Source organism: Glycine max, chromosome 2 (assembly GCF_000004515.6).
Source record: "Glycine max cultivar Williams 82 chromosome 2, Glycine_max_v4.0, whole genome shotgun sequence".
Classification (NCBI taxonomy): Eukaryota; Viridiplantae; Streptophyta; class Magnoliopsida; order Fabales; family Fabaceae; genus Glycine; species Glycine max.
In genome coordinates, this window is record NC_016089.4 from 5447929 (window position 1) to 5466625 (window position 18697).

General features: G+C 33.6%; 2 protein-coding genes across 8 annotated transcripts; both read right to left on the reverse strand.

Annotated features, from left to right (window-relative positions):
- Positions 1-2: 2 nt before the first annotated feature.
- LOC100808203 (histone-lysine N-methyltransferase SUVR5) lies at positions 3-15168 on the reverse strand. Of its 7 annotated transcripts, none has more exons than XM_014765219.3 (14): positions 14672-15168; positions 12484-12595; positions 12317-12417; positions 9621-10145; positions 8806-9108; positions 8597-8707; positions 7297-7407; positions 2908-5697; positions 2445-2606; positions 2094-2210; positions 1912-2015; positions 1513-1650; positions 1181-1268; positions 3-592 (listed from the first exon to the last, which is right to left on the reverse strand). In XM_014765219.3, exons 4-14 carry the CDS (start codon positions 10071-10073, stop codon positions 485-487), a joined length of 4485 nt encoding a protein of 1494 aa, XP_014620705.1. In that variant the 5' UTR covers positions 10074-10145; positions 12317-12417; positions 12484-12595; positions 14672-15168; the 3' UTR covers positions 3-484. The 7 variants fall into 7 exon arrangements, with proteins under 7 accessions (XP_014620705.1, XP_040866798.1, XP_006574717.1 ...); XM_041010864.1 differs by having other exon boundaries at positions 12317-12386; positions 12484-12782; XM_006574654.4 differs by having other exon boundaries at positions 12317-12410; positions 12484-12782.
- Positions 15169-17241: 2073 nt separating this feature from the next.
- Positions 17242-18431, reverse strand: LOC100808728 (structural maintenance of chromosomes protein 2-1). The gene is made up of 2 exons (XM_006574655.4): positions 18314-18431; positions 17242-18179 (listed from the first exon to the last, which is right to left on the reverse strand). The coding sequence occupies exons 1-2, from the start codon at positions 18425-18427 to the stop codon at positions 18024-18026; spliced, it is 270 nt and encodes an 89-aa protein (XP_006574718.1). The 5' UTR covers positions 18428-18431; the 3' UTR covers positions 17242-18023.
- Between the last annotated feature and the right edge of the window lie 266 nt (positions 18432-18697).

Below are 18697 nucleotides of genomic sequence, written 5' to 3' on the forward strand. Positions count from 1 at the left end.
GGTAAGTTAAACACCTTTGGTCATATTTGCATTCCTACACCACTATCAATGATGCTGACACAAAGAAAGTCTCTTCCTTTCCCTTGAACTTCATTAATTTGGTGAGGAGCTAGGAACAAATGGTTCTTCCCTAATTATTTGATGAATACATGCACTTGGATGGAGAAAATTAGAAAGGAAGAGAAAAGAAAACAAAAGTGCACCTAGCTACAAAAACTTAGAGAGCGAAAGGGGGAGGGAAATTTTACACAGCAAAAAATCCTTAATCACTAGATCACGGTCAAGTTTGGTATAGACATTTAGCAATTTAATACCTTGCTTTATATAGATGCCTTAGCTAGTGCCATCTGTTAGAGAGATCAAGACAGTAACACTTCAAAGTTAGGTAGGCATGATTTCCTCATTGGAATGTTGAAATGTTGAGTGAATCATTTGCTACCCAAATTGGACTATCTTAAAATAACACAGCATGGATGCTGAGGTTCTAGTACAGACGTCCCCAGCACTTGGCGGAACCACAAAGGCAAGGAGATCCCTCTCCAGGTAAAAGATCATAATGATAATTATATGTCAATTCTTCACCCAAAGCAATCTGATAACAAGAGACAAAGTGAAATCTAATTCATGTAGTACAAGCTAGACAAAACAGCGATGTCCACTATTGGCAATCATGCAGGATTTTGTTACATAAAAGGAAGTTTCATTCTTGTCAAGTGAAGTCCATTATCTAATCCATAAATTCATCCTTCACATAAACGTCCTTAAAGCTGGATATGGATAGCATATTTCTAATACAACTTAGCCAATGGGCAATATCTAATAGAAGTATGGTCTTCAACACTTAAGGGTATGTTTGGAATTTGGAAGAGAAAGAAGGGGAGGGAAAATATTTTATTTTAAAATTGAGTTATATAATGTTTATAAATATAAATAAAAGATTAACACATTAAGTTTGTGTAGATCTATCATTATATTTCTTTTATTTTAAACAAAATTATCAATTGGATAATAATTAGAAATGAAAAAACTTCCCTCTCTTTCCTTTTCCTCTAAAACTGAACTCCCTTCTCCCACATCAACCAGATACCATATCAAGAAAAGTGTTTGTATGAGCATACTCCCAAGCAACATAAATATTGGGTCACTCTAAAGGGAACATCATATAGAGAAGGGTTCTTACATCTCGATTTGCGTAAAGACCAATATGTGCACGCTCACAATCCATGCTCTCTACAAGAACTTGGTAACTCACAAGATTGGGCGAGCAGCTGCAATAACCCCAAATTGCAAGAGGAAACCAACAGGCGTTAGGAAGTAAAACAATGAATTAAAAAGTTGCTAGTGATAAAATCTTATGCTTCAATAAAAACCACCATAGCTCGAAAGAAAAAAAAAAGTAAAATCTTTATCATGTTGAAAAGAAAAGAAAAGAAAATTAACAAATTGCATCATGTTTTTGTTGTAGCAAATAACAAATATTCCTAGTCTCCTACATTAAATCCGTGTGCTCACCTGTTATTGATGAACCTAGAGACATTTCCAAATCTAGTTGTATCAATGACATAATGGGCCTGTCCTTCAATCAATCTACCCATATCATTAACATGATCATCAACGTCATAGAAATAACTGCAGTGTTCTTTGCCGTATCTGGTATTTATATAGGGCAAGTCAGTAAAAGAGAAAAAACATCAATTAACTAAAAAGCAATGTTATCAATGGCAGATGGCGCAACATGGGGGAAGGCCAAAATTCCGACATATAAGCATGCCATTGTGGCCTACGGTCCGCCATGGCATGCCTCCCTTCACAAATTAACAATGGCGGTTGGCAGCAAAACTGCCATGGCGGCCATAGTGCCACCATTTAACAACACTGCTAAAAGAAACTACATTGTGAAGAAATGTAAACCTTTTGCGCCGGTTTTGTGCCTCCTGCTTATCTAAAACCTCTCCAATGTACTCACACACAAATGTTCCACGAAGGATAGCCTCACCAGCCCTTACAGCCCATCCCTGTGAATGAAATAATAAAAGTCAATGTAATAGACCTTAAAAGTCATTTGGAAATCATCAAAAGAAGAAAAGTAGCACCTTCTTTTCTGTTTTAAAGACTTCCAATTTAATCCGTATTCCATTCTGCAATATTCTGTTTGGACAGGTTTTATTGCATTTGCACATCTGGTTACATTCATACACAAGGTAACCTTCCTGTAGTTTCACAGAGCAATTCCCAGCATGAGACAAAAAATATTTGTAGATTAGTAACATAGAAATCAAAAAGGGAAATATCTTCTGTATATCCTATATACTTAATTCTAAGTAGGGGGCGGGGGGAGACATAACTTTAGGATAACCTGGATATGGTGTTGCTAAATAATGCCCAACATATTTAGAACATATTTTATATATAATGGCAGCAAATAATTAATACAAATATTTTACCTCCAATATTATTCGACCATTCTCATCATATGGGAACCTACTACGCATTGGTTTCCCAAATATGTCTTTTGCATCATCATAGTCATTATCAAAAAGGTAGACATGATCACACGTTTCAGGACAGCAGGCAGAAAATGAGCAAGCACATCTTAGTTGCAGACTCTGTTAATAAAAAAATAGGTTAAATATTATTGAGAACCAATTAAAATGATAGTGTACTCAACAAAAATTCTTTCTAGATTCAGTTTGACAAAGAGATATGTATTACATAAACGTGTGATACTTGTGTGAGTCCTTGAGCATAGAACTCGATCCATTTTAGGTCCTTAAATGGACATGAGTATCAATAAGGTATCTTATGACAAATAAGTATGTGAAATAACATGCATTTAATATAAATGAAGTTTTCTGTTATCTCTGATTTGGATTTGATCAAAGGAAAAACTGAGTCACAATTAAGTACCTCAGTATCAAGGCTAAGTGATTGATCAAGCATTGGCTTTGTAACATAAGTAAAGCTCTCCCAAGGCCTAGAGAGATTTATATCTTCCTCAACGGACCCATGCCTAAGAAGAGAGTTTAGAATATCTTGATCTAATACACAAATCACTGGAATTGATTCCTTCCCAAAGCTTATGTCGTCACACAAGACAGTAACCTTTTGTAAGGACCCTACTTTTAAATGTTGTGAATCAATGATGTAATGAAACTCATCCACCTCCAACTCGTCACAAACAGGATCTGATAAAATTACTGATTTTGGCTTTAGGAAACCATTAGGAAGAGATGCTAAGGGAGAGAGATCCCTTTGGTCCTTCAAAACCTTACAACCCCTAGGACAAATGAACCCATCCTGGTGCCAACCCACCTGAATGTTATGATCGCTGCAAAGTTTTGCTGCCTTCAAATAGAGCCTTTCAGGCAAAATTCCATATTTCTCCTCCAGTGAGGCTTTAAGACTAACTTTACAGCATACAGAACGACCAATTGACAAGATATCAAGATTGTTAGGCCGTGGTTTAGTCTTCTGAATCTCAGAAAATAAAATCTTTGCAACTGCCGAGCATTGATATTCTGCCAACTTACCAATATTTCCTGTCTCAGTTACATGAGGTTTTATCTTTCTTTCCACCATGTCAAGTGACTTTGTTGCCTGAATGTGTCTCTTTAAATTAGCATTAGCCCTATTCCTAATTCTAAATGATGCTGCTGCCAAACCATTTTTAAATCTAGGACGGCTAAGTCTGCCAGATTTTAATCTATGCGTATAATAACGAACTCCCCTTTTTGTAGAGCGGCTGGTACCTAAATTGCGGCCCATATGAGCAGCTTGATGATGGCGACCCAGGTCAGGTAGTAAATCAAATTTTAACCCACAAAACCGGCAAACAAACCTCCGCAAACCACCTGGATTCTCAGAATTATTCTCCAAAGAAGCTGAATTTCCCTGGTCAAGATTTTCCGGAGAGTCCTCACAAGGCAAAGTTTGCTGCTCAGGAGCTTTCAGTGGCTTGAATTCAACAGGGTGGACTGATAGAACATGCAGCCATAACTGCTCCATATTTCCAAAATGACTACCACAAGGAATGCATTGGAGAAGCAAGCACTGTTCAACAAATTGCACACGGTGTCTCTCCTGAACATGGGCTTCCAATAGCTTCTTGTTTGTAAAAGAATCCAGACAAATGGCACAAGCATAACCTCTGAACAGCCACTGTGCTTCCTTTTTATGGTTGTCCATCCAATGGTTACCAAGAGTTTGGTCATCAGGAAATTTTGCACAGCAAATCTTACACTTAATGACATTTTCATTATCAAAGCTGTCATTATCTGTGGAAGGAACGAGAGGTGGACCTTCCACGAGTGAGGATACATCTATGTCATCATTGAATCCCCAGATCAATTCAATTCTCTCCTTTTCACTATGAACCAACTTCATAAGGAATTCCCCAACACTAGTATCTTTTGAGGCTTCAGTTAAAGCCTGCTTGAACTGAACTTCCTTAGAAGCTGGGCTTCTTTGTGACAAAATGCTTTTGAATAGCCTGTAAAAAAGCTCACATGCTTTATGCAGGTGCACCTTTTGCTTCCATGAGCAGCAGTCCCTTAAAATTTCTGTGAACACTTCTTTTGATATTATCCTACTCTTTCCATTTCTTGCACGTTTTAGCCAGCTTGGAAGGTGCTTCTCACAATACAAGAAATACCTCTTTGGTTCTTCCAAACAGGGGTCCTTGTCATCATAAGGAGGAGAACCTATACAGTGAAGTACCTCCATTGCAATCTGATCATTGCCAGAAAGGGCAGGCCTCTCATCTAAGTTGCTTCTTCCAAGGAAGGAATCACCATCAATGGCAGGCACTGGTTCTACTTGCAATGAACTTTCAGCATTTATCAATACCATGTCTTTGCTGATCAAGCCCCCTGAACCAATGTGATTTTCTTCATGTTTTCTCTTCAGTGTATTATGGGTTAAATTTGAGATCTCATTTGTTTCAGCATGGGGACGATGTTTCTTACAGAATGAAGAGCCAGGAAGGGCATGATGCTTACACTTAGTACCAAGAACAGTTGTACCTCCACACATTGGAGTATCAACTGAAACAGGTTTTTCGGCTTTCCCTAAGCTTCCCAAAAAATGAGATGACAAATGCGCACAACAATATACCTCACCGTCATTTGCCCATCTCACACATTGTCTTCCCTTCGCTTCAACATAAGCTATGCATTGCCGATTCTTAGCACCAGGTTCTACAATTTTTTTACCAGCCATCTCATTCATAGGTGTTGACTCCATTCCATTTCCATGCAACATCTCAGAATCAGTAGCCTCAACTACAATTTCATTCCATTTATTGGTCAAATTACTAGTTGCCACAGGTACCTCCTTAATATCTTTGTGTGTAGAGGTCTCAGCTGCTAATGTATTCAATATGTCCTGACTCCTATAGAAACCTGGGTCAGTTTCAAGAGTAATTTGCTGATATGAACCTTTTGTTTCCACCAGTGTAGCATGCGTATCTGCACGACGAACTTCAAGTTTGGGCCTTTTTCTACCAACCTGAAGGCTTACTTGGAACAACCCATCAGAGGTCATTTGATTCATATCCTTGCTGCTAGAAAAGGAAGGTGATGTGGAAAACCATTTCATCACATCATGCTTCCAGGTTTTCCACTCAGAACCTAATGTTGATTGCACCAGTGCATCCCAAAGAGCATTGACATCATTCCACAAAATAGAATCAGACAATTCCTGAACAAGAGGATAAGAAACAAATCAACCTAAGCAAAGCATAAGTTTTTGTGATTATTGTTTAAACAAAGTTATGTATTTATTTCAGCAGCTTTTAGAAATTTGACATATGATTTCAGTCTGCGCATCAGAAAGGAAGCACCACATTGCCCACATTCTCTATTATTAAAGTTTAAAATGCATTAACAAATATACCAAAAAAAATGCATAAAAAATGACATTAGAAGTGTTTAGTGTATACTGATATCCCCAGATGGCAGAAGATAACCTTAGTTAATCAAAAGAGGCAATTGAGTGAATATCTGATTTTGGTTTTCACAAAAACCAATCAGATAAACTTCTAGAGACTACATATTTTCTTAAAATAATAGGAATTATGTAAGATCATAATGATTTTTCTTAATCTCTTATACATTTTGGGCACTGGTGAGTAGCAGTGTTCACAAACCAATGCAATCAAACAAAAAAAAAACAGATTAAAAAACCCCAAAAAAATTTATTGAATTAGATCAGATTTGATTTTGATAACCTATCCAATATAATCCAAAATGAACTTATATATACGTTTATATTTTTATTTATAAATTTATGATATGATTCATGGTTACATGTTTATTTCTCTATATATTTGTAAAATTTTCACATGACTTATACTTATTTATGAAAAATATATTTAATTAAAGATAGTTTTTTTAGTAAATATTATGTTTATTATATATCTTACCATTTATTTCATACCATTTTTCAGAGCAAAATAAAAGTAAGACTAGAACCAAAAAAGGATTTGATCAAAGCTGCTTTAGAATGGATTGTATCATTCGATCGAATTTAAACTTTAAACCAAACCAATTGGATGATGAATTAAGTAAACAAAAGTGCTTTGATTGGATGCTTTTTCTTATCTGTGAACACCCTAACTAGTAAGGATTCGTGGCAGTGTGAGGGCAAGATATGAACGGATAAAAGCAAAAACTTAAAGGGACCATTTCTTTTGTATCTTCACCTCTTGGGTTTATTGTATTGAAGATTATAAAGATTTTTCCCTACTATTTTGTTTAGGTTTCGTTTGAGATAAAATCAATGTTGGTCCTTCACCTAATAGCTAAAACTTTTAACTGAGAGTTGCTCTCAGACATAGTATCAAAGCCTCTATGAATAAGTCATCAGAAGTTCAATCCTTGCCATCTTCCATTCTCTTAAATATGGCTGAGTTTTCAGCACAGGGTAGATTAAGCATGTGTATTCACACTTCAACCTTAATGGATGCATGCATGACGAGAGGTGTTAAAGATAAAAAATCAATCTTGAGCCTTCACCTAATAACTTAAGTCTTTATTTTCCTTGAATGTTCTTTTATCAAAATGCACTCTGGGAAAGAAATGGAGTCAGGGCGTACAAAATAATAACAATATGAGACAACCTTTAGCTGTGCTCTGCTCATGGGTTTTAAGCATTTTATTGTCCTATTTTTATGTTTATTATCCATTTGTGAGTATTAAATAAATAAAAAAATAGTCATTTGCCATGAAGATCATGCAAATATGAGTACACAGTCCTTTTTTCTAGATACATGAATTGGTCACCAAAATTATAAAGTACCTCCTTCAGTAGCTCTACCAATTCAGCACTATTTGCAGTCTGGCATCGTTCAGCCCAAGAGTAAGATGAATGTTGTATCCAGTCAGCATCTGTGTAGTGCTTCACTATGCTCTGTAACGAAAAATGATTACACTACTTAAGTCACCAGAAAAGGTTACCAAGAAATATTAATTGAACCATGATGTTTGTATTTATCTAATGAAAACTGAAAATACTAGGATTTATAATTTTAAAACTACAATATAGCTCAAATGACATAAATAGCACATACTATGCAAGTAATTTACATTAGGTGTTAGCATTCAACTTCAAAGAAGTGCCAGAAATTCAATTCAATCAAATATGATAATGCTTTTAACTTAACGAATTGCCATACTGGCAATATGTGCTCATCCATGTGGAGGATGTCAAGTCAATAGAATAGATGATATGCTATATTGAAATGATACCAAGGCAGTCTCTTTTCTCTCCCCTTGATAAGACATCAGGCCAACTATATTTAAATAAGATTAAGAATATGAATAGGTGAAAACTAAAATGGCTCTTATATCACAGTGGCATTGCTATCTTGAAATACATGATACAAAATGCTAGGTAGAAATTAATTCACCATTAGTTTTAAGACGCAATACTAAGTATGCTTGTGGACCCATGAGACACATCACCCAAATGAGAGGAAAATGGAATGATATCCCTTGTCAGCAAGTTGAATTCCATAAGTCCATAGCAAGAATAAAAAAGACTAGTAGTGAGGGTTGAAGAAACAAGCATGGAAACAATATAAATTAAAAGTGGGAGGATATGAAGTATAAAAACTTCAGGGCCAATGAACTACAATAGTAACCAAGGTATGTGTTAACCCTAAAAGTCACATGTAAGAGAAGAGCAAAAGAATGATCATCAAGGTGTAGTTTGCAATTTTTTCGAATTCAAACTTTATCAAAATCTAACATGTGTAGCACCCTCCAAATGCATTGGAACCCTGTCTTTTTTAGCTTGTAGAATTTTTTTCAACACAAGGTTCTAAAGCTGCATTGTTATCAAGTACTTTTCCAATTTTATTTGACTTGAAAATATATAATAAAAGCAGAACTCAATGTAAATCTATCACACTACTTTGTTATGTTAGTAGAAGCTTCATATTCACAAGAATATTGTTTAGTATATTTCTAGTGCATATTAACCCAATAGAGAAGCATAGCTACAACAAGTTCAGACATTTTAAAATGCAACAATGTTAAAAGATCGAAAAAATGTAAGCTCTCTACTCCATAAACTATTATCAAAAGTTGTAATTTACATTTTGTAACTTTAGAAGCATTCTGCCAAAATCTGAATAACTGTTACAACGAGAAGTCTCCATAGCAAACTCCTTCCAAACCATCACATCACGAGCAGTTTCTAGCAAGGCCTATATTTATCAAAAACATCAAAAGTAAAAAATACAATAAAAAAGTTAGAGATTACAAGAATAAGGAGTGAAGAAGAAATAGAACCATCATCACATACATTAGGATGAAGCTGATCAACAATGCTCAGTATACCAATGGTTAGCTTTTGCATTATAAACCGCCGTGCAACAGTCAAATCTTTTACCATTTTCAATCCTGCTTGATGAGTTTTGTGTGCAATAGGCTGGGGAAACTCATAAATTGATCGAACAAGCAGCATATCAGCCCAAGAATGATTCCTTGTGTGAGGAAAAAATATAACAAAATATTTCTTCCGGTCATGAGTTGGTTTTGCTTTTAAAGTTGATAATGGCCAGTCAGCCCTTGCACATTTGATACCAGCCTGCCAGTTCCCTCTCCACTAAAAAAGACAAGTAAAGAAAAACACAAAATTAGGCCACATTGCATTCTGACTTTCCTCCCCTCCCCCCCCCCCCCAAGTTGGTCAATGAAATATGTAAGAGGTGTCTAAAATAAAGAGAATATTTTCTAATCATTGTGATCAAGCAGTAGGCCCATTTTTTAAACTTAAAAAAAGAGTTATTCTTAAAAAAAAATTAAGTGATGTTTTAAGAAGCAAATAGAAGTTGTTTCATTAAAAAAGTAGGAAAAAAAAAGTTTAGAAAAATACATCAAAAAAGCAAAAAACTGCTTATTTTATAAAAGAAAAATTAAAATAAAAGTTAAAACAAACAGGTGTAATATTAGTAAAGAGATATTAGGAATTTTAAAATAATAAATACAACATTGGCTACATCGGACTGTTGAATAATTAATACTCTAATTGTAGGGAGAATAGCAAACAACTATTAGAAAAGGCTCCCAACAGATAGTAAATAACCAAATTTTGCGCATGCGCGCGCACACAAATACCTTGACCCACAATGCCACAGGCTCATCTCCCTTCAGCCAGGTGGGTTCAGAAAATGACAGCTCTACTTCCCTACTACCATTTGGTGATTCACTTTCATTTGTATCTGGAATAGAGCCAGAGTTTTCAAAGGCTAAGCAAGGCTTGTTTATTCCATCATCTTCAACATCATGGAAACTAATGGATTCCTTCTGGCCTTCCACTTGGCAGTCACAACATGAAGATCCACCACATTGGCAAGCTATATTAGTCAAGGGTTCACAAACAATCTGTTGCGTTTGGCCTTGTCTTTCTAGCTGAGGCCCTTCCGTTCGTAATGAGTCATTCAGTTGATCATCTTCCAATTTAGCCTGATCACCACTTTCTCCCTGGTTTACAAAAGTTGTTCCTAAACTTGGCTGAGAGCAATCAGATCCCCCAGCATACTGAACACCAGAACAAGGAAGTACTTCCATGATACTATATTAAAATCGGCAGTATGACATGATATGCTTCCTATGACTTATGATTCCCATCTAACCACTATTCTGTCAAAGGCCATTCCACAAAAAAAGTATAATAATGTAGTGTTAAGCATAGTATTGAAAAAAGGAGGCTGAAAATAAAACATAAATAAAATATATTGAAACTAAATGGCATGGGTATATCAAAATCAAATTAAAAGAAAAGGGAGCAAAACAATATATATCGTAGAACTAAGAAAAACACCATGTGTTCCTTGACTAGGAGCAAACACCAATATGAACTTTTATGAAATTCCATTTTAGGATTTCAGTGATTTACAGAAAATTTGGGGGAACATTAACTTGATAAAACCAGCAATACAAATTACCATTTTCAAGATCCCTTCTTAAATTACTGGCTTTATGACTTGACAGCATCAGAGCAAGGAATCATTTGTCAATATATCCATTTCACTAAAGGTTTGAGAGGTGCGGGGAATGCAAGATCACGTATTAAATGAAAAACAAAAATTGTATTGAATATTCAGTTCTCTAATTCTGTATTTCTTAGAATTCGGTCCTATGGCCTAACTCAGCCTCATAAAACCGGTTTGTAACATGAGGAATGCCCAAGATTTATAGATCTATTTAAGTCATATCTCTAGTCAGTTTGGGACTAAACACCACCCTTAAGGCTGCAATTAAAGCAGCACCAAAAAGGTCGCAACTAAGAGGGGTGAGCACAATTAAGGCAACTTTTCAACACTCTCGCAAACGCCCAGGGCTACTAGCTTGGAGCGTGGCAATACAAGTGACCAAACAATGAATCTAAGATAGGCTCTAATAACATGCTGAAAGAGAGAGAAATATATGAAAGAAATGTTGAAATCATGTGGAAAAGAAAAGAGGTTTGCCTGGAACAATTAAGGAAAGTGAATGATTTACAAGTACATTAGTATAACCAAGGTTATTGTTGGTGTGTTTATATGTGCATGGCAAACAACGATCATGATCTAAATACAAGCTTGCATAATATTCTTTATTACTTTAATCCAAGAAAGTTAGTGAAATACTCCTCTGGAAGTAGATTTAGATCAGGCAACAAGAATGAAGGTTCCTGGCCACAAATCTCTTGCTTGTTTGAGGGAGCACTTGTTGCACTAACAAGTGATTCGCCCTCAAAAATATTGTCTTACACTGTTTGTGTTGAGGCTAAGTTGGATGAATCACAATGAGCTTCCATAGACTGAGGTGGGTTAAGTACAAGTAGTCATGTTTGAAAGGTTCCTTTTGACATCAGATCAAGCGTTATTCTCTTTAACTTTTGTTTGAGGCTCTTTTTTCTCAAATTGAAAAGATGAATTGGCAGCCATGAATCTCAATTACAAAAAGAGCCTCAAACAAATTTAAAGAAAATAAAGCTTGATTTGATGACACAAGGTACCTTCCAAATGAGACAAGTTATACTTGACCCACCTAAGTCTGTCAAGGCTCAATGCAATACACCTAACTTAGCCTCAACACAAATAGTCCAAGACAAGATTCTTGAGAACAAATCACATGTTAGTGCAGCAGCAAGTGCTCCCTCAAACAAGTAAGAGATTAGTGGCCAAGAAAACCTTCATTCTTTTTGTCTGATCTAAATCTACCCTCCAAAGGAGTATTACATAGACTTTCTTGGATTAAACCAATAAATAATATAATGCAAACTTATATTTAGATCATGATCATTGTTTGCCAAACACATCATGCATTAGCAATAACCTAGGTTATGCTAATGTACTTGTAGGTGGTAAACCATTCACTTTCCTTTCACAATCACAGACTCACAATTGTTGGGAACTATTTTTTAATTCATGATGATACTAAGGGTAGTGTAGAAATTGTAAAGATTTTGTAATTATTAAAATAAATGAGTTCAATTTCTATACATTGTCAGTATAAAAAAAATTGCACTATCAACTAATCAGAAATCATCATTGACATGACAATTTAGGTATTGTAAAAGCCAACAAACTTACTATACATGATGATTTGTGATTTGATGATAGCGTACAAATCTCTTACTCTGTCAGTACATACACTGTTTACTCAACAAATATTTTCAAAAACACATTGATTTTAATCTATGAAGTAGTCACTTTTTGGAAGGGTCAATAAGCACAAGCAATTTGGAAGAAAAAAATAAAAAAGAGTTGTGTATATTATAAATGATCTGGGTAAAGCTCAAGTTAAGAGAACTATCCAAATCTTACAAGGAGTATTTGGCCATATTCCTAGCTGATATGAGATCTTGATGCATTCCCTTCATCCCAAAACTGAACTCTATAGCATGATGTTTTGCAGAACCTGCCATCTGTAGGTAGCTCAACATAAGGACAGAATAGGCTCTGATATCATAGCAAAAACAGATCGAACCTACCTTAACCTCAAGCACGAGTTCAGCATGAGAGGATTGCCCTAGTTGTATAAGGATTAGTTTGACCATATTCCCAATCCCATGAGAAATCATGACAGTGTCCATGACAGAATACCTCAAATTTTAATGTCAGTATAAACTTAGGTGCATTTCTTGCTTTTTGAATGTAAACGCATCATTTTATATCAAACATTTAATGTTACCCCATGGCATGTCAGATAATTTCAAATTTGTGTTTGAGCTTCATAACTAGAAAGTTCAATGAAATTATTTCTTCATACATTTAAATAGTTGTTCATAGACTGCAATAAGATAAAACAATCAAATCAATTAGTTCATAAAATGAGAATGAACAACTTCAAACCAGTCTTAACAAATAAATACACAACAGAACAATAAGCAAGAAGACAACATATAATATCACACTATTAGTTATACCATTGTATAAAATAAGTGAAATTATTTAACAATGAATTGAAATGTATTAATTAAGTAATCTGTTTAAAAAGAATCCCCCACTTCCCATCAGTTTATGGTCTCAATTAAGTGGGCACTTGCATATGCAGAGAGCAGCAGATTGGACAGCCTATTCAGTTCAAATTGGCATACCTAACCACTATTAAGTGTGAGTGTGTGATCTAGCAGAACAATGCATATTTTCTTGTTTACTGCCCTGATAAGAGTAAACCATTTAGTGATGCATGGCAATAGTAATTGAGGCATCATTGAAATTTTATAATTATTTTTATAGCTTCTGACAAGACAATAATTCACATCTAACTTCATAATTGAATGCTATTACCTTGGAATGTTGATCAACAGATGCCTTCCCAAGTATACAACATGATTATAGAGGTTTTTTTTTAAAAAAAACACAAATTTACAATCGAGGTCTATTACCTGGTTTATGCAGAAAAGGATAGGGTAAAGTTCAAGCAAAGCAACCCGGTGAGACTCTATCTCAAGATCAAATAGTTCCCAAAATAGACTTAGTAGCACTAGAACTATGACCCTTGGGCAAGGCCTAAGAAAAATTTAACAGATGGAAATCACTTATCTCCATGCTAGTCCCTCTAATTGAAAAATAACATGTCATTAAAAAAAAAAATTCTTTCAAATATAAACATTCTCTCTTTTAGTTTTTTTTTTTTTTTTGTTAAGGTGTTATCTTTAACCGCAGCAGAAGAAAGGGGACAAGTGATTGGATTCCAATTTTAGTGTGTGTTTGGATTGCCGTTGAGAAAGGAGAAAACGGACGTTTACACTTTTCTAGACACAAATAGTAGAAGGAAGTCTCCCCTTTGGTTCGCTGAATGTCCGTCCAGGTTGACTTTAACTTTTTTCCAAACACACCCTTAAACTTTGAAGTCTAAAATGCAACATCATTTTTTTAGTGTAAGAAATTGTGAGTCAAACAAATTCAACCAGTGAGAAACATTAAAAATGGTGATTTTCTGTTAATTAACAATGGACAACTGCATTAAAATCCAATCTGACAATTGTCACGCGATGTGTAAATTCATCCCCCCAAACCCTAAACTCAAAATCCCAGGAATCAAATGATCTAAGTTCCCACGAGACGTAAAATCCACAACAGCAATAATTTCATCAAAAGCAGCACGAAAAAGCTTCACCCTTAAACCTTTTACAAAACAACACAGACCTAGCCAGGTTGAAATCTAAACCTTAACATCACACTCACTGTGACCCAGAAACCCTCAATGACAAAAGACCCAATTAAAAATCGAATTAACACCCCCATTATTAGGATACTATGATAAACCCTAACCAAATTTAGATTATATAAGATTGATTAAGGATCATAATTCAGGTACATGCACATCTGCATATCTGAAAAATTATTAAGCAAAAAAATAAAGTTGCAGAATCATACAAGTATAAAATTAGGCATCAATTATATCCACGAGGCACTTAAAAAATTCCTAATAAAAGGAAGTTCTTCACGCTGCCATTATTAGCAAGTCTTATATTTGGGCACAAAAATAAAAATTATAATAAAGTACGCGACATATATCATAGGGGTGAGATAGGTCATCAGACACCATGGAATTGGAACCGAAATTGACAGCAAATAAATGTGACATGTAATAGAATAGACATTAGCTAAGGCAAATTGAAAAGAATACACTACGAAACTAGGAAAAAGGGGGGGCAGTGGTAAATAAAGTACCTTAAAAAAAATATGGGAAGCTTATGCAGAGAGAGATCAATAATCAGAGACTATAGGTTTAGTGATAGTGGGTGAGGTGGGTGGAATTTGATGTTCCTTTTTATTATATGTGAAAAATGTTGTGTTGTGTCTCTCTTCTCTATGTAGCTTTGAAATTGAATCGCTGCCTCACTCGATAGTATACGGTGGCTAATGGCTAGTGATGATTGATATATACAACAAAAGTGCGTTCTGTGTTTTGGGAATATATATGATATATGAAGGCAAAAAGGGAGAGGGGGTTCAAGTCCCGTGCCCAAATTAAAGCACGAAACAACAAAGGTTCTATTTTTTAATTACTGCTAACTATTATTATTTTTTCATGTACTAGGGTCTCTAGGGGTATTTTTTTTGGTGAAAGACACAGGAAAAGATTTGGATTTCCACAAAGAACTGAAAGGTGCAACTGCAATGCAAGGTGAGAGAAACTGAGAAAGGGATGGGATTGAAGTGGAAGAGGGAATAGATGGAAATGGTATAAATAAATAATTAAATATATAGTTTTGAACACAGTTGTCAAACAGTTAGTGTTTTAATATGCTGAAATATATACATATATATACACGCGCGTGTGAAAAAAACAAAAGCTTCGTTAAAATAGACAAAATTTCATTTAATAATTTTTAACTGGGTTAGGAGTTATACTAGTATTTAATCACAAGCTGAGATATATAATAAGTTTATTGGTTTTTATAATTATTTTAAAAATTATATTAATATTTTTTTTGACAAAAACAATAATTTTTTATTGATTTACATTTTATGGTGTAAATTTTTTTACTGTAAAAAAATTAAACTCAAAATAACTTACATTATTTGTTATATTAGTAATATCATTTTTTTCTTGCAAGATCAAAGCGTTTTTTTTCAAAGGTAACGGAGTCCAGAATGAATTTTTTTTTTCTGGATTCATTGGTCCAGAATGTATTTAATTACTATATTATAAAACTTGTCCTTGAAAAAGTGAATTTTTCAAGGAGTGCTAACACATACTATGCAGCACTTTTTTCAACATATTTTCTCCAATTAGCCAAAATTTATAGAAGTCTATAAAATCATGAGTGGGATGCATCAAATAAGAAGTATGACTCACACAATTTTGTGATTTAACAAATTTTAGTCAATCCATTAATGTCTTAGAAAATTTGTTGTTAGAACTTTTCATTTATCACTTGAACAAGTTTGGACTATATGTATTTCACCTTAAACTTTTGATTAAAAAAATCATTTTCTTTCAACAAAAAACCCTTTAAAAATGGTGGTAAAAAGGAATTGCTTTTAAAATAAACTAAAATGCACATACTTTTATTTAAGCACTACTATCTTTTAAAATTATATAATAATATTTAAAATCTATTTTTGATTCATTTTACCCATAAAGAGTAGAAATAAAAACAATATATATCGTTATAAATAATAATGAGAGACATTAAACATAAAATAACACCACACATTATATTAATTAAATAATAAAAAGTGTTTCAAAAAATGCTTTTTAAATTTAGTTTAACATTTTTTTCTCTCGAATGAAAAAAGAACCTTTAATAATGTCGCATTTTAAAATTTGTATTCATTATTTTTCAATAATTCATGAAAAATTGTAAATTAATTTTTTTAATATAATTATTTTACCTATTTTATATAAAATAAATAGACATGATTTACTTGATATAAAAAATTTACATAAAATTTATGATTTAATCTGTTCGTAAGTTATTAGTAGTAAATCAAATTCAAGTAACTTTATTATACTCATAAACAAATATAATGAGAGAAAAAATTATTAGATTAAGAAAATTGTTATCATATATCGAAGTATTATTTTTTTTACATTTTGAAATATGTTACCAAATGTTATTTTTTGAAAAGAAAAAAAATGACAAACATGAATAATGTAAAAGAAAGGAAGAAGGTTTTCTTACCTTAAATTGCTACTATTAGTTTTGAAATCTTATTGCCAAAAGCTGCAGAAATATGAATGAACAGTATCATCAAACCTCGAGATAAAGGAGTTTTAACCTCGACAAAAATGTTTTAAGGGTTAGAAATAATATTGGATTGGTTTTATGGAGATACTAAGTGTTTTCTGCTTTTGAAATCTTTAATTTGAAAAGGCATAAAAATGCAGTTTTTTTTTTTCTTAAAGGAAGATATTCAAAATGTTACAAGTAAAATGATAACTAAAACCATCAAAAAAAAAAAAAGCTTTCTGGCTTTTATCGTTCTTGGTAAGGTTGAAACCTTGATGCAGGTTAGTGTTTGGGTTTTCAAATTGGACCAAATCAATCCAATCATGTTTAGGTTGGTTCAACTTCTGTGATTGTGTATATTATTAAAATAAAAAAATTGGAAAAATGAAAAAAAAAGGAAATTGATGTTAAATTATCATTAATTATCAAATCAACCGTAAGTCATGACAACCAAAAGCCCAAAATACTAAAATTACAAAAACACTATCATTTTTTAACACAACCACTTAAATCTTAGTAAAAATATATATAAAAAAACATATCATTTGAATCCACTACTAGAAAAATTGGATTTTAAGTCGGTTCTTATGGCCATGTCACGACGGTTTTCAACCGTCGTTAATGCCAACGTCGTAAAATGTATAAGCTATTTTACGACGGTTATGGGAACCGTCTTAGTATGTGCTAAATATTACAACGTTTCTTCCATAACCGTCTTAAAGTCTACAGATAAATTTGCGATATGAAGACGGTTACCATGACCGTCTTAATAGGTGCCAATTTAAGACGGTTTTTATGACCGTCTTAGATAGCATGTCAAGACTGCATACTAAGACGTTTTATGGGAAACGTCTTTGTATGTTATGCAAATTTACGACGGTTATGGGAAGCGTCTTTGTAGGTCTATATTATGTTGTCATTTTATGACGTTTTCGGAAACCGTCTTTGTATGTCTAAGTTTTTTTTTTATTTTCTTCGTTTTATTGATGCATTTTTTTTACATTGATCTCTGGTACCTATAAATTAAATCAGACCATGCAAATTAAATAATAACATCAAATGAAATCTGAACAATAGCATCAAATGACATGCATCCTACATATATAAGTCCATGCAAATTGAATATCCTTTTTTGAATTAATGATCCTCTAATGTATCCAACATACAAAGTTGTAGCCATAATTGTTCTAATTCTTTGATGAAACCACAGGAAAAATGCACTTGTACATAATACAAATCAAATTTAGCAACTGCTTTTCCTAAAAGATAAAAAGTAAGTTGCCCAAAACACCTCAATAGGCATAACAGAAATCCCACTGATAGGCATCACAAAGCCAGACAACTTAAGCCTTTACCTGGTATTCTTTATCATGCTCCTCTAGACTCTTTGTGAGCTCATCAACTTTCTTTTTCAGATCTGCTGCCCCCTCTTCAGCCTTTTTAACAGCAGAGGACTTCTCTTTTCCAGAATGCTTCAATTCTTCAATATTTTTAACAAGCTAAAAACACAAAGGTTCAAAACCCAAATATCAGCTTCACAAACTAGAAATATTTCAAAATATTAGAAGCATAAGGATTTGGTACATAATCTTAAAATTGAGCAAACAACAAATCTAGAACATCATTGACATACATTTGCTTTGTTGGCTTCTTCACTCCTCAAAGTGTCTTCTTTATTATTTAGTACAGACGTTTCCCTCACAAGATTCTGGGAAAGTGCATCTACCTTCTCTGACAGAGATTTCATTCCTCCATAATATTTGCTATACCAAAATATTTGTCTTGTAATAAAAAAACGTATACATTCAAACTTTTTTACTATTACATTCGAAGAAATTTTACTATTACATTCAAAAGTTGCAACTGCAAGGAAGAATGCTTAACAGCTTAAGTATCAAAAAAATTTTAAAGAGGTTTTGACTAAGGTATAACGATTGGAGATGCATCACCACTTAAGCAAAGCAAATTTAATTAAAAGCAACTTCTAATATATTGTTGGATATAAAAAAGAAAAGAC